The 13993-nt window shown below is 26.4% G+C and overlaps 1 protein-coding gene across 1 annotated transcript in view; it reads right to left on the minus strand.

The window, feature by feature from the left end:
- Window positions 1-13993, minus strand: part of LOC111629898 (deubiquitinating protein VCIP135-like) — an 86898-nt gene that overhangs the window by 18415 nt on the left and 54490 nt on the right. The window contains exons 8-10 of the mRNA XM_023373826.1: window positions 13347-13499; window positions 7204-7337; window positions 6304-6467 (exon numbers count right to left, since the gene is read on the minus strand). Coding sequence (XP_023229594.1) covers window positions 6304-6467; window positions 7204-7337; window positions 13347-13499 — 451 coding nt within the window. The remainder of the gene's footprint in view (window positions 1-6303; window positions 6468-7203; window positions 7338-13346; window positions 13500-13993) is intronic.

Here is a 13993-nt window from a genome sequence, read left to right on the forward strand (position 1 = left end):
CGACGTAAGTCGAATTTACCTGTCTCCGAATCTACTTATCACTAGGAAAGCATTTTAAATAATATATGGTTAATAAAAATCTATTTTAAGCTTACAAACAAATAAATTTTAGTTTTTAATATAGTACAAAAAAAGTAATCTAAATTTACGAATGCGTGTACTGTAAATACAGTACATACTTGTATATATTTTAATATGATTTTATGTGCTTTAAACGTTTATCTAGTGATATTACGACTTCAATATTTGTGGCGGACAGACGTAAAGTCGAGTAAAATGACTTAAACTTGATTTTTATTTTTCCATATACTTTTTTGACAAACGACGTATAATCGGGAACGACGTAACTCGAAACGACGTAAGTCGAAGTATACCTGTATACATAGCCTACGTGCAGACCTGACTCAGATGCTACGAGATTGACTATTTCAATATAATCGTCATGATAAGTGTCTCAGTTTCAAACGAAAGATCTACACAACAAGTAGGAGATGCTACAAATGTAACCATCGATAGAACACTTTCAATGTTAGCTATAAGAAAACATCTCAGAGTTTTTCTCTCAGAAACTGACCCAATAACAGAACAATGTGTACATTAGTACAAAGAAAAACAGCTGTGGCAATAAAAAATAAAATAATGTACTAATGAGAAACGATTTGTTCTTCGTGGAAATGACCATAGGAAATGTATATGGAGATGTGATAAATGATAAAATCGTTCTTTTTCTATCATTAAATGATGTATAGCGAGCATTTCTGAAATTTTAGTTTGAGCCAATGTTTTTCAGGTCACTTATAGTAATCATTCTTGACAAAATGTTCAGTGTTATGTTCTAATCTACTTAAAGCAGCATTTTATCACAACTTTCCAGTTGGGCAATATTTGTCCACGTATTGCAAGAATTTGTAAAGTTACTCTACATGTGGGAACTCTTTCCTGACCTATTAAACCCCGATCTTACCTCAATTATCTGAGTCATGTTAAAGTGAAGCCATTAAAGATTGATTTACTCTGCTACCAATCTGAGGTAACGTTAAATCGGATGGTCAAGACGGTTAAACCGTCAGCTGACTGCTCTGAAGGAACTGGAATCAAATTTAGACGAGCAACCCCAGGAACTTTTTAGGGATCGACCCTATTCTTCACCCGGTAGCTCCATCTGTGAACCTGGCTGAACCCACGATGGGTATGATTAAGAAGGTACTGTGAGAACAGAGAGTATATCAAGAGTTGGGAACAGTTTAATATTAAAACAGTTTTATAAAAGAATTTGGTTTAAAAGAATAATTTATAACTTGAAAAATAAGAACGGAGAAAATTTATCGAAGTTATTACCTCTCTTTCCTGTGAGTCAGGGGAACTTGCACTTCCCCTGACTCACAGGAAGAGAATGACTGAATCAAGGACAAATCCGTTTGGTTCTCAAATTTTCTATAAAAAGGTCGAGATCACTTTCTTCGAGGCTTTTTGTCATGAACAACATATCATTAGCCGCTTGGGATCATTAACCCATTCAGTAGTTCCCACCTTTACTTTGGTGTCTCCATTCTACAGTATAATGATATGAAAGGTTCCCAGATAACTAAAACAATTATGTAAGCTCTCTCTCTGTACTTGGATTAGAGATCATATTAAGTAGGAGTAGATCAGTTGTTTTGTATATTTTAGTTATATTATTTTATATTATATTTAGCAAATTTTTTTACAAGCTTATGATATCTATTTGTATCCTACTCCAGAGTTAGATAAATAAATAGTTATTTTATCCATTAGTCAAGCTACCTCCATTTCCGAGCATACATCCCCTCCCAACCACCCGAACAATCCACTTTGATTGGCCAATCGGATCAAGTTTAAATCACTCCTTTTATCGCTAGTTAGAACACAATTATTCTTTATCCTAACTTGTGTCAGGACCTGACTGAGACGAAGATTTTGCGATCTTCCAGTCTCTTCAAACATTACAATTATAGTCATCCTGTACAGTGAGCGGTCGCTCAAAGCCCCTCGTTCTCACAGTATTCTTATTGTCTACAGGTCGAAAAGGGTTTAAAAAAAACCAACTTCAATCTCATATTGAAGAGGTGTGTTAATCATCCCTCAGGATTATACACCTTATTTGAGAGTTTTGTTTACAAATTTCAGCAACTTTCAGAGATTACTTGCAAAATGAATGCATGTATCTCTTCTAAAGATAGTCATACTATCATTAATAAATAAATTATTTTTTTAAATCCTGCTATTGTGTAAATTTAATCAATAACTCTATACCCCAAAATGACCAATTTTTACAAAAATGTTTTGGTAAATATAACTATTTAAAAGTGTTACATTTCTACAAAAACTGCACTTAAATTTGTTACGCAAGAAAAAATGTAGTAAAGTAATAAATATTTAAAGCCATTATAAATTAGTTAAGAAAAAAATATTAAAATCTACTTAAAAAGTATTAAAACATATTTTATAATTTTGTTCTTTGCAAATATTTCAATTTAAACATTAAAAACCTCTACGTTTCAATTGAACGCTTTTATTTTATAAACGAAATTTAAAAACTTCATTTCGCCAAAAAGCAAATTTATTAAATCTATTTCAATATTCAATTAACAATTTCAATCTATTTGATATTTCTATATACCTATACCAATTTTATAATATTATATAATAATTTATATGTATTAGTAACAATACATATAATAACAATACATGTTTACTGTATTTTTAAATCTTGTCAAATCATTTTTACATTCTACACATAATTTGAATGAAATTAATTTCTTTTCTGTCTTTTTTATTGAAAAATTATCGTTGTTTTGATTCAAATCTTACCATAACTTTCTTCGGTTGAATAAGGCCTTGGCCGGTGTAAAATTCCAAAGGCTGTAACAAAAATGTTATTTAATGAAATTATATATTGCATATAACTTACATTTATTTTGTATCTGTTAAGATCCTCTTTAATCTACTTAATATGTTACTGTTTTTAAAATTACATCTTTTAAAAATTGTGTGCACGGGCATCACCTTGAGCTTAAGTTTTTAGAAGATATGAAAAGAATAATTTTGGAATGAGTTTTAAAAAGAAGCAGGAAAAGTATAACAGTTTCAAATATCGGTTCATAAAAATAAATTTAATAAAATGTTTAAAATAAACGTATCAGAGAATATGGAATCGTCTATATACGCACATCTGATAAAAATTGTATCAAATTCAATAAATCTGCGTTTATTTTTCATATTAAACATTAGAAAAAAAAACGAAAACTTGGCAAAGTCAGCATTGTTATGTTAAAAGTTCGATGGCTCAGTGTTTTTTAAAAATAATTGCGAACAATAAAAAGTTTGAATCATAAAAACGTCGAAAACATCACATGGAATACAAAACGAATATTAGTCTTTTATCATTGATATATTAAACTTATCGATGCCAAACCAATTTTAATATTAAATCGTTCATTATATATAACATTTGTATTCGTAAGATGAAGAATAAAGATAATATTTAAAAATAGTGGTCATCTAGGTTACTATAATTTTCTTCTTGCTTATTCATGTTTAATCCATTTGAAAATACAGTAGATCCCCCTATAAGACGGGTTCCTATAATTACGATTAAGACGACAAAAAAATTGTGGCGGTATCCGTAAACAACGGTAAAAAAAAAAAACTCCTATAATTACGTAAAATGTCATCAGGCAGCCGAACTACTTTCCACCGTCCAGCGCCTCGCTATGGACAGTTTAGGCGGGTAAATTGAGTTTAGTATCATCTGTACATATAAATTATATATAAATTAGGTACTGTATATATAATTATATATTAACTTAATTTATTGTAACTTTATTATAATTATATATATACTTTCCGCTGTCTAGCGCCATGCTATGGAGAGTTTAGGCGAGCTATTGTCTGTACAGTATGTAAAATAGGCACTGTAATTTTATACATTTCTTGTGAAAGAAACATTTCTTATTCAACGGTGATTAAAATTATTTATATACATGTCGTCTCCAAAGTTCAACGAAGTTTTCGCAGAAAAATAACATCAGAAATCACGGTCGCGACGAAAACAAGCTTGAGCAACGGCGATGTCGAATAGTGCACACTCAGTAAGTAATCCTACAATTTTTTGTTTATAGCATAGTTTATATGGATTATTTCCAAAAAAAAATATACGTATTTTGGAAATGTTGAGTCAGATTAGTCTAGAATTGATTAATTTTATGGAAGAAAACCTTTCAAACAGCCGTAGTCCGTAAACTTCACATGTGTCGGGCTGTGATTGGTTGTGATTCCTACAAAATTGATTCATAAAGAACGGAACGTATCTACTGTCTTATAGGGGGATCGACTGTATATAATTTTCATATAATTATAATAAGTTTATAATGGTTACCTGAGGTATTCCATGCCAAGCTGAATATGACTCTCACACACATTATAGACTTTATTTGTTTGTCAGATTGTATCTATAATATTTATTACTCTGCACATATATGGTTAGAAATAGAGAGATGCATTACAGACTTTGAAGTTAGAAATAGAGAGATGCATTACATACTTTGCTGTTTTAAATGATTGACTTCTTCCAGGTAACAGATAACTTTTCTTTACAAATAAATAATTTCTAAAATAGATTTGTTCTATCTTATTTAGAAATATTCCAGTAACAATTTACAATTTTAATATAATGAATTTAAACAAATAAGGAATTTCTAGAATCAATTTTTTATAATTTATTTTATTGTANCATTGCTTGTGAGAACTCGATTGCTTGCTTGTGTGGAGGTATTCCGCAGAAAACAAATGTGCATTCATGACGTCATTCAAATCATTTCACACAGCCAGATTGTATCAAGAGCTTGTGGTACCTAGTCAGCATAAATGTATTGTGTACAGGGGTGGATCTAAATAGAAACTAATAGGGCTTAAACCAAGGGCCCACAAAAATTGGATATAAATTCAATAATCAAATTATTGAAATAAATTTTTAATACTTTCTCATTATAATATATTTCATGTATTCACGAGTTTTAATTCTTTACTAAAACAATTGCAAATATGTTTATTAAACATATAAATTCAATAATCAAAAATATGGATTGCATTATTCTATAATATAATTCAATTATACATACACATGTACACAATGTTTCAAGAGTCAAGTTTTTCTAAACATTAATAACAACTTTTTATTTGCAAAAACTTGATTTTTATTCAACGCATAAACAATTCAATTTATGGAATTTATGGATTCATGACCACAAGTAGCAACCACATTCAGAGGATTTAAAATCATATTGATATTTATAAAAATCTTCATGTAGAATTAAGTTATATTTCTTTAATTAAGTAAATCACTTTAACCTATTTATATAATTTAAATTATAATCCTGAGCAAAAGTGTTTCATTTTTAGGATTACTAATGATGCAAATCCAAATTATAGTTAAGCATGAATAAATTTAACAATTATTCTTGTTTAGAGTATATTTATTGCCCATTACAGTATTGAATTCAACATTTAGTTTTTGTTCCATGCTATTAATGTGTGTGATAAAAATGTTTGACCTCTAAAATATTTTTTTACTATACCAGTTTCAGTTACTATAACTATAACAACCACCAATTATATATAATTCATGTTTTAAATAATATAGATTCAACTAAATTTCTATCAGAATTAGATTTTCTTCTTATATTTTTGTAGAAAAAACATTTATTAAAATGTTCATAAAATTGATAGTATGTCAATATGTTGTATTATTCTCACCTTTAAATTCATTAAAATAATGATAGTTTATTCAAAGAAAAAAAACCCATCATAAAAACAAGTCCCAAAAAACAAAAGATGCAAGTATTTATATAGGATAAGTAAAAGAAAGAAATTTTAATAATATTGTATAGCAAATATTTTGAAAATTATCAATGATCATTATAAATTGTAATTAATCTTTCATATTAATTTTCAAATTTTTGTTATAGTAGTACCAATTTCCTCTCAATAATTTTTATCTCTTTAAAATAATAACATTAAAAATGTGTATTATTGTAGTTACATTTTATTATGAATGATTTGTCTCATATTGAAGTTAAATAATAAAAGATAACAGAAAAATATTTTGTAATACATGTTGTTTTAAGTTTTTTTTTTTTTTTTTATAAATTGCAATATAAGAAAAGTAATATATCCATACTTATAGGTTTGCTTTAGATAATATGGAAACTAAATTAATTGAAGCTTGAATAATTGGGATTCTACTGTAATTAAAAACATTGCAAATAATTAAACAAAGCTTACTTTAGTACCACAAATAATCATTTTTTGTGGGATAGATGCAGATGGTGATGACTGTTCATATGGTACTGGATTCTGAGCAGCAGCTACATCATCTGTTTGTTCTTTAGTTTGTTCAAGAATTTGATGTACAACCCTTTGAATTAACCTCTCACTTCCAAAAGCTCCTAAATAATATTTTATTGATTAATATTTAAACATATTAAATGTTATTCTTCAGTTTATAGAAAAAAATTTCTTAATTAAACTAAAAATCATTTTTGATGACTTTGTTTTACTATATTTTTTTATGTATAGTAATTTAATAAGTTCAGATATATACTTTTCAAAATCAATAAAAAAATCTATATACATTTTTAGAAATATTTAAATGATATTTTAAAAACTTAAGTTTAAAAAATTTAATTTATAATTACAAATACAGATGATTCTCAACTTTTAGACGTGTCTTTCACACAATATTTTGATATTTTTAACTAACTTCTTGGTATGTCAAATTCACACTTTTAAACATTTTCTCAGTGGACAAAAATTTCAAAGTATTGAGTGTCAAAACGTTTTGCCACTTTTGATTCTCGCCTTAATTATAAATATAAACAATTTTCAATTTATATTAAAATTTGTAGTCTGTTGATTATTACAACACAATGGCTATTTCAACAGCTATACAAATTCTAATAATTTCAGAAATTTTGCCTCAATTTTAGAGATGGAGTGAATTTCTGTTTTTATTAAAAGAAGCTAATAAGAAAAAGAATGTATGACACATTACTATCATAAACAAACATTAAATTGTATTTATTTTTAAAAGTTTATTGATATTTTATATATGTGAAACTATTGCTATTTCAATAAATTCACATGCAAAAAATATGGCAAAATTTCAATAAACTTAAAATTTACCTGGAAAATGTTTCTGTACCACTTCTGAAGCTACATCATATACATTACTATTTAATGCTGCATCACTTTCATATTGAAACCAAGTTACAATCTCATGTATGACTTTATCATTCCATTCTAATATTATAGGAAGTCTAAAAATTTTATAAAAAATAATTTATTAAAATTTATACTAAATCAGAATTATTACTTTTTACTAAATAATTACAAAAATTTTATTTATATGAATTTATGAAGTTTATATTATCCAAATTCATTTAAATCACTCAAACTTTTTTTTTTATGATATTCAATAATTTAAATTTTATAGAAAACTAGATGATACGTCTGGCACTGCCAGGGCAAACAGTAAGAACAACAAACATTAAAATGATAATCATATTAAGACTGGTTATTTTAGCCTACCACTGTCATGTTTATCATGAAATGTTAAATAAATTATAAAAAGAAGCAGAAAATTAACAAAATAGAATAAAAAATCTACTTTGAAAAAGAAAAACCAAATCAATCTTGTTTAACTTAATTTAACAAAAATAAAACGAATAATCAGACTTTGAGGCAAATAGACCAAAGAATTTTGCTTGGCGCACTGGAAGATTCTCAAGTACGTGTTTTATTCTTGCTAAGAATGTGATACTCAGATGGTTTGCAATGGCATAACTTCATTGGTCAGGTAGAAAGGAACTGATGTTTTTCAACAGAAAATAGTTGTTGACTTCATTCAAATCATCCAATTTTTTTTTATCATTAACTCTAACATACCATTCACAGCTTATTAAGAAACAGTATTCAGTCAGCCAATGAAATTTCACAAAAAAGGACCAAATATTTAAACTTGGCCCTATCAAAATCTCTAAAAACATATTTTATGCTCACTAATAAGTTTGTATTAAGTAATTTTCCTACTCAAATGTCACCAATCCACCGGTCAGATAAAAGGGGAGCCTGTTGTGACAAAGAGAGTAAAATTAATTAGACCAAATGTTGATTTCATCTAGGATGAGAGGATGGTCTTTCATTGCATTTGCTCAAACTATAACAATCTTTCTTCTTTATATATTAAATTTTATGAAAATTTAAAATAGATCAAATAAAAAAATATACTAAATGAAATTCAGATGTATTCACGAGTTTTAATTCTTTACTAAAACAATTGCAAATATGTTTATTAAACATATAAATTCAATAATCAAAAATATGGATTGCATTATTCTATAATATAATTCAATTATACATACACATGTACACAATGTTTCAAGAGTCAAGTTTTTCTAAACATTAATAACAACTTTTTATTTGCAAAAACTTGATTTTTATTCAACGCATAAACAATTCAATTTATGGAATTTATGGATTCATGACCACAAGTAGCAACCACATTCAGAGGATTTAAAATCATATTGATATTTATAAAAATCTTCATGTAGAATTAAGTTATATTTCTTTAATTAAGTAAATCACTTTAACCTATTTATATAATTTAAATTATAATCCTGAGCAAAAGTGTTTCATTTTTAGGATTACTAATGATGCAAATCCAAATTATAGTTAAGCATGAATAAATTTAACAATTATTCTTGTTTAGAGTATATTTATTGCCCATTACAGTATTGAATTCAACATTTAGTTTTTGTTCCATGCTATTAATGTGTGTGATAAAAATGTTTGACCTCTAAAATATTTTTTTACTATACCAGTTTCAGTTACTATAACTATAACAACCACCAATTATATATAATTCATGTTTTAAATAATATAGATTCAACTAAATTTCTATCAGAATTAGATTTTCTTCTTATATTTTTGTAGAAAAAACATTTATTAAAATGTTCATAAAATTGATAGTATGTCAATATGTTGTATTATTCTCACCTTTAAATTCATTAAAATAATGATAGTTTATTCAAAGAAAAAAAACCCATCATAAAAACAAGTCCCAAAAAACAAAAGATGCAAGTATTTATATAGGATAAGTAAAGAAAGAAATTTTAATAATATTGTATAGCAAATATTTTGAAAATTATCAATGATCATTATAAATTGTAATTAATCTTTCATATTAATTTTCAAATTTTTGTTATAGTAGTACCAATTTCCTCTCAATAATTTTTATTACTTTTTTATAACTCTCATAATTTTGATAAAATTACTGAATGTAATAAAAGAATATTTATAAGAAATTTTTACAGAAATACTAGACTAGTCAAATTACATTTATGAATAATTTATTCATTTAAATTTTCATTATTGTAATTTCATTTTAAAATATTTATGCATGATAGCTAATATACATATTTTAATATAATATGTAATATAGTGGGTGATCAGTTAAAGAACAGTTCAGATAGTGAACAAATCGGATAACGAATACTTTCATGAAAGATTTTTATGATCGGACAACGAACACTTTACTGAACAAACATAAAAAGAAGCAATGGAAAGTAACAAATACAAATTGGTTTTCCCTTGTCTTTGGGTAACAATTTGAAACCTTTTGGAGCACGGGAGATGTGAACATCAACGCTCTATCTGATACCAATCAGATAGTATAATATTCCTTCGAATTTTGAAACTCTTTGTAATTCCAGCTTTTTGTTTACCTTTCTGACAAATAATTTTTTGTTATAGTAGTACCAATTTCCTCTCAATAATTTTTATTACTTTTTTATAACTCTCATAATTTTGATAAAATTACTGAATGTAATAAAAGAATATTTATAAGAAATTTTTACAGAAATACTAGACTAGTCAAATTACATTTATGAATAATTTATTCATTTAAATTTTCATTATTGTAATTTCATTTTAAAATATTTATGCATGATAGCTAATATACATATTTTAATATAATATGTAATATAGTGGGTGATCAGTTAAAGAACAGTTCAGATAGTGAACAAATCGGATAACGAATACTTTCATGAAAGATTTTTATGATCGGACAACGAACACTTTACTGAACAAACATAAAAAGAAGCAATGGAAAGTAACAAATACAAATTGGTTTTCCCTTGTCTTTGGGTAACAATTTGAAACCTTTTGGAGCACGGGAGATGTGAACATCAACGCTCTATCTGATACCAATCAGATAGTATAATATTCCTTCGAATTTTGAAACTCTTTGTAATTCCAGCTTTTTGTTTACCTTTCTGACAAATAATTTTTTGTTATAGTAGTACCAATTTCCTCTCAATAATTTTTATTACTTTTTTATAACTCTCATAATTTTGAAATTTAATTTAATTAAGAAATTTAATTATAATTTTTTATAGTCTTCGCGAGACTGTCAGATGGACACTTGTTAAGTTTTGCGTTGAGGTTTATTTACGAAAGGTAAAAGTTTAACTGTCCCATCAGATATTTGTTAATGTTTTAATACCAAATTTAGAATTTTATTTGCACCTTGCATTTAAATAATTTTTTGTGGGCTAGTTGATTTCTGTTCTCTGAATTTTTATAAGTGCTTTTCTGAACTTTTTATTTAAAAAATAAACGGATAATTTGGAGCCTAAAAAGAGGAGTGTCAAGAACTGTGCTCACCGTAGAAACCAAGCAAGAGATAATAGCCAAGGTAGAAAGTGGGCAGAAGATGTCTGATGTTGCTAGGCAGTATGGCTTGAACAGGTCTACAGTANATGAATAAATTTAACAATTATTCTTGTTTAGAGTATATTTATTGCCCATTACAGTATTGAATTCAACATTTAGTTTTTGTTCCATGCTATTAATGTGTGTGATAAAAATGTTTGACCTCTAAAATATTTTTTTACTATACCAGTTTCAGTTACTATAACTATAACAACCACCAATTATATATAATTCATGTTTTAAATAATATAGATTCAACTAAATTTCTATCAGAATTAGATTTTCTTCTTATATTTTTGTAGAAAAAACATTTATTAAAATGTTCATAAAATTGATAGTATGTCAATATGTTGTATTATTCTCACCTTTAAATTCATTAAAATAATGATAGTTTATTCAAAGAAAAAAAACCCATCATAAAAACAAGTCCCAAAAAACAAAAGATGCAAGTATTTATATAGGATAAGTAAAGAAAGAAATTTTAATAATATTGTATAGCAAATATTTTGAAAATTATCAATGATCATTATAAATTGTAATTAATCTTTCATATTAATTTTCAAATTTTTGTTATAGTAGTACCAATTTCCTCTCAATAATTTTTATTACTTTTTTATAACTCTCATAATTTTGATAAAATTACTGAATGTAATAAAAGAATATTTATAAGAAATTTTTACAGAAATACTAGACTAGTCAAATTACATTTATGAATAATTTATTCATTTAAATTTTCATTATTGTAATTTCATTTTAAAATATTTATGCATGATAGCTAATATACATATTTTAATATAATATGTAATATAGTGGGTGATCAGTTAAAGAACAGTTCAGATAGTGAACAAATCGGATAACGAATACTTTCATGAAAGATTTTTATGATCGGACAACGAACACTTTACTGAACAAACATAAAAAGAAGCAATGGAAAGTAACAAATACAAATTGGTTTTCCCTTGTCTTTGGGTAACAATTTGAAACCTTTTGGAGCACGGGAGATGTGAACATCAACGCTCTATCTGATACCAATCAGATAGTATAATATTCCTTCGAATTTTGAAACTCTTTGTAATTCCAGCTTTTTGTTTACCTTTCTGACAAATAATTTTTTGTTATAGTAGTACCAATTTCCTCTCAATAATTTTTATTACTTTTTTATAACTCTCATAATTTTGAAATTTAATTTAATTAAGAAATTTAATTATAATTTTTTATAGTCTTCGCGAGACTGTCAGATGGACACTTGTTAAGTTTTGCGTTGAGGTTTATTTACGAAAGGTAAAAGTTTAACTGTCCCATCAGATATTTGTTAATGTTTTAATACCAAATTTAGAATTTTATTTGCACCTTGCATTTAAATAATTTTTTGTGGGCTAGTTGATTTCTGTTCTCTGAATTTTTATAAGTGCTTTTCTGAACTTTTTATTTAAAAAATAAACGGATAATTTGGAGCCTAAAAAGAGGAGTGTCAAGAACTGTGCTCACCGTAGAAACCAAGCAAGAGATAATAGCCAAGGTAGAAAGTGGGCAGAAGATGTCTGATGTTGCTAGGCAGTATGGCTTGAACAGGTCTATGATAGGCACAATCTTAGCTATGAAAGATATGTCAAGAAGTCTCAAGCTGCTAATGGAGTAATGAAAATCACATCTGAGAAATAAAGAGCATTTTAGAGCTCATAATGGAACCTGAAACTGATCTAACGACATAAGAAGTCCAGGGATGTCAGAACAACGATCATCCAAGTGGCATCCAAACCAGAATAAGACTAATGGAGTTGGGGATCTCTACAATTACAATACTATTAATTACTTCCGAAAAATCCTGAAGAAAAGAGAAAAGCAATCGACATTGGACAGATTCTCTAACACCCACAAACAGAAAAAACATGACTAATAAAAATGCAAGACTGCATATATATGTATTTTTACTATTACATATAAATAAACATAGTAAAAAAGTATGTATTTTTTTATTTTTTGGAGTCTCCAGAACGAATTAATCAAATTCCCATAAAAACTTATGGTAAATCGATAATCTGTTGACGAACAATTCAGAAAATGAACAAAATCTTGGAATGGATTATGTTCATTAACCGATCACCCACTGTATATACTTTCTTTGTTATTACAAAAAATAAAACTAACTATTATTTATTAATAATTTTATCACAGGAATAGTACTTTTTGTGTTTAAATAAAAAATTAGTTTAACTGATTATAACTATAGTATTGAAATTACATATAATCAATATATTAATTAGAGAAAGGCTGATCATCATGTATTTTTTTCCTCATTTTCAAAATTTTATTTCAGAGAAATTCACACAGTAGACAGCAGTAAAGCATGAATTTCACTGTTATGTATTAAAGTTCTATCTCTTTGAAACATATCTGCTGTAAAATGAATGAAATAAATTCAAAATTATTTTGAAAAATTTCTTATTGTATTTCATCTTATAAATCTAATTATTTTATTATTAATTTAATTTAGTTTAAAAATATATCTTAAATTAAATGTACAATACATGAGCCATAAATTCTTCAAAACTTACTGCTGGGGTATGCTATCATATTCTTTTCCATTCCAATAATGCTTGTAACCACAACTACAATTTGAATGTTTTGTTGAACTTCTGGGTGTTTTAGTTCTATCACCATTTTTGTATTGTATAGAACCATCTTTATTGACAAGCCTTAGTAGTTGACTAACAGAAAAGTAAGTTCCTATTATTACTTTTTTCATTGCAATTAAAAGTTTATTCTAAACAACATAGATAAACAACAATTATAAATTTTTAATTATAATAAGAGTTTTACTTAAGATTACTTACTCCACTTACTATAAATTATTTTACTTTATTTTCCACTTTTTATAAAATGTGGAATGATAAAATTTTCTTATATTTTATATAAAATAACAGAAAATAAAAAAAAAAACATTTCTGTTAAGAAATATAATTTCTTATCTTCACTTATGATAACTGTATTAAATCACAATACAATTCTCATAAGTAAAGATTGTGATAAATACACTATTATTAATTTTCACTACACTACACTATAATTAATTTATTAAGAAATTTTAAATGAGTATTTTAAGAAAAATTATAACTAAGATTATTCTTAAAATGCTCATTTAAAATTTCAGTTTATGAGTTTATGAACATAAAATATTATGCTAATTGTTTCTGATAGAACA

Source organism: Centruroides sculpturatus, unplaced genomic scaffold (assembly GCF_000671375.1).
Source record: "Centruroides sculpturatus isolate CEXI.00-Female unplaced genomic scaffold, Cexi_2.0 scaffold528, whole genome shotgun sequence".
Taxonomy (NCBI): Eukaryota; Metazoa; Arthropoda; class Arachnida; order Scorpiones; family Buthidae; genus Centruroides; species Centruroides sculpturatus.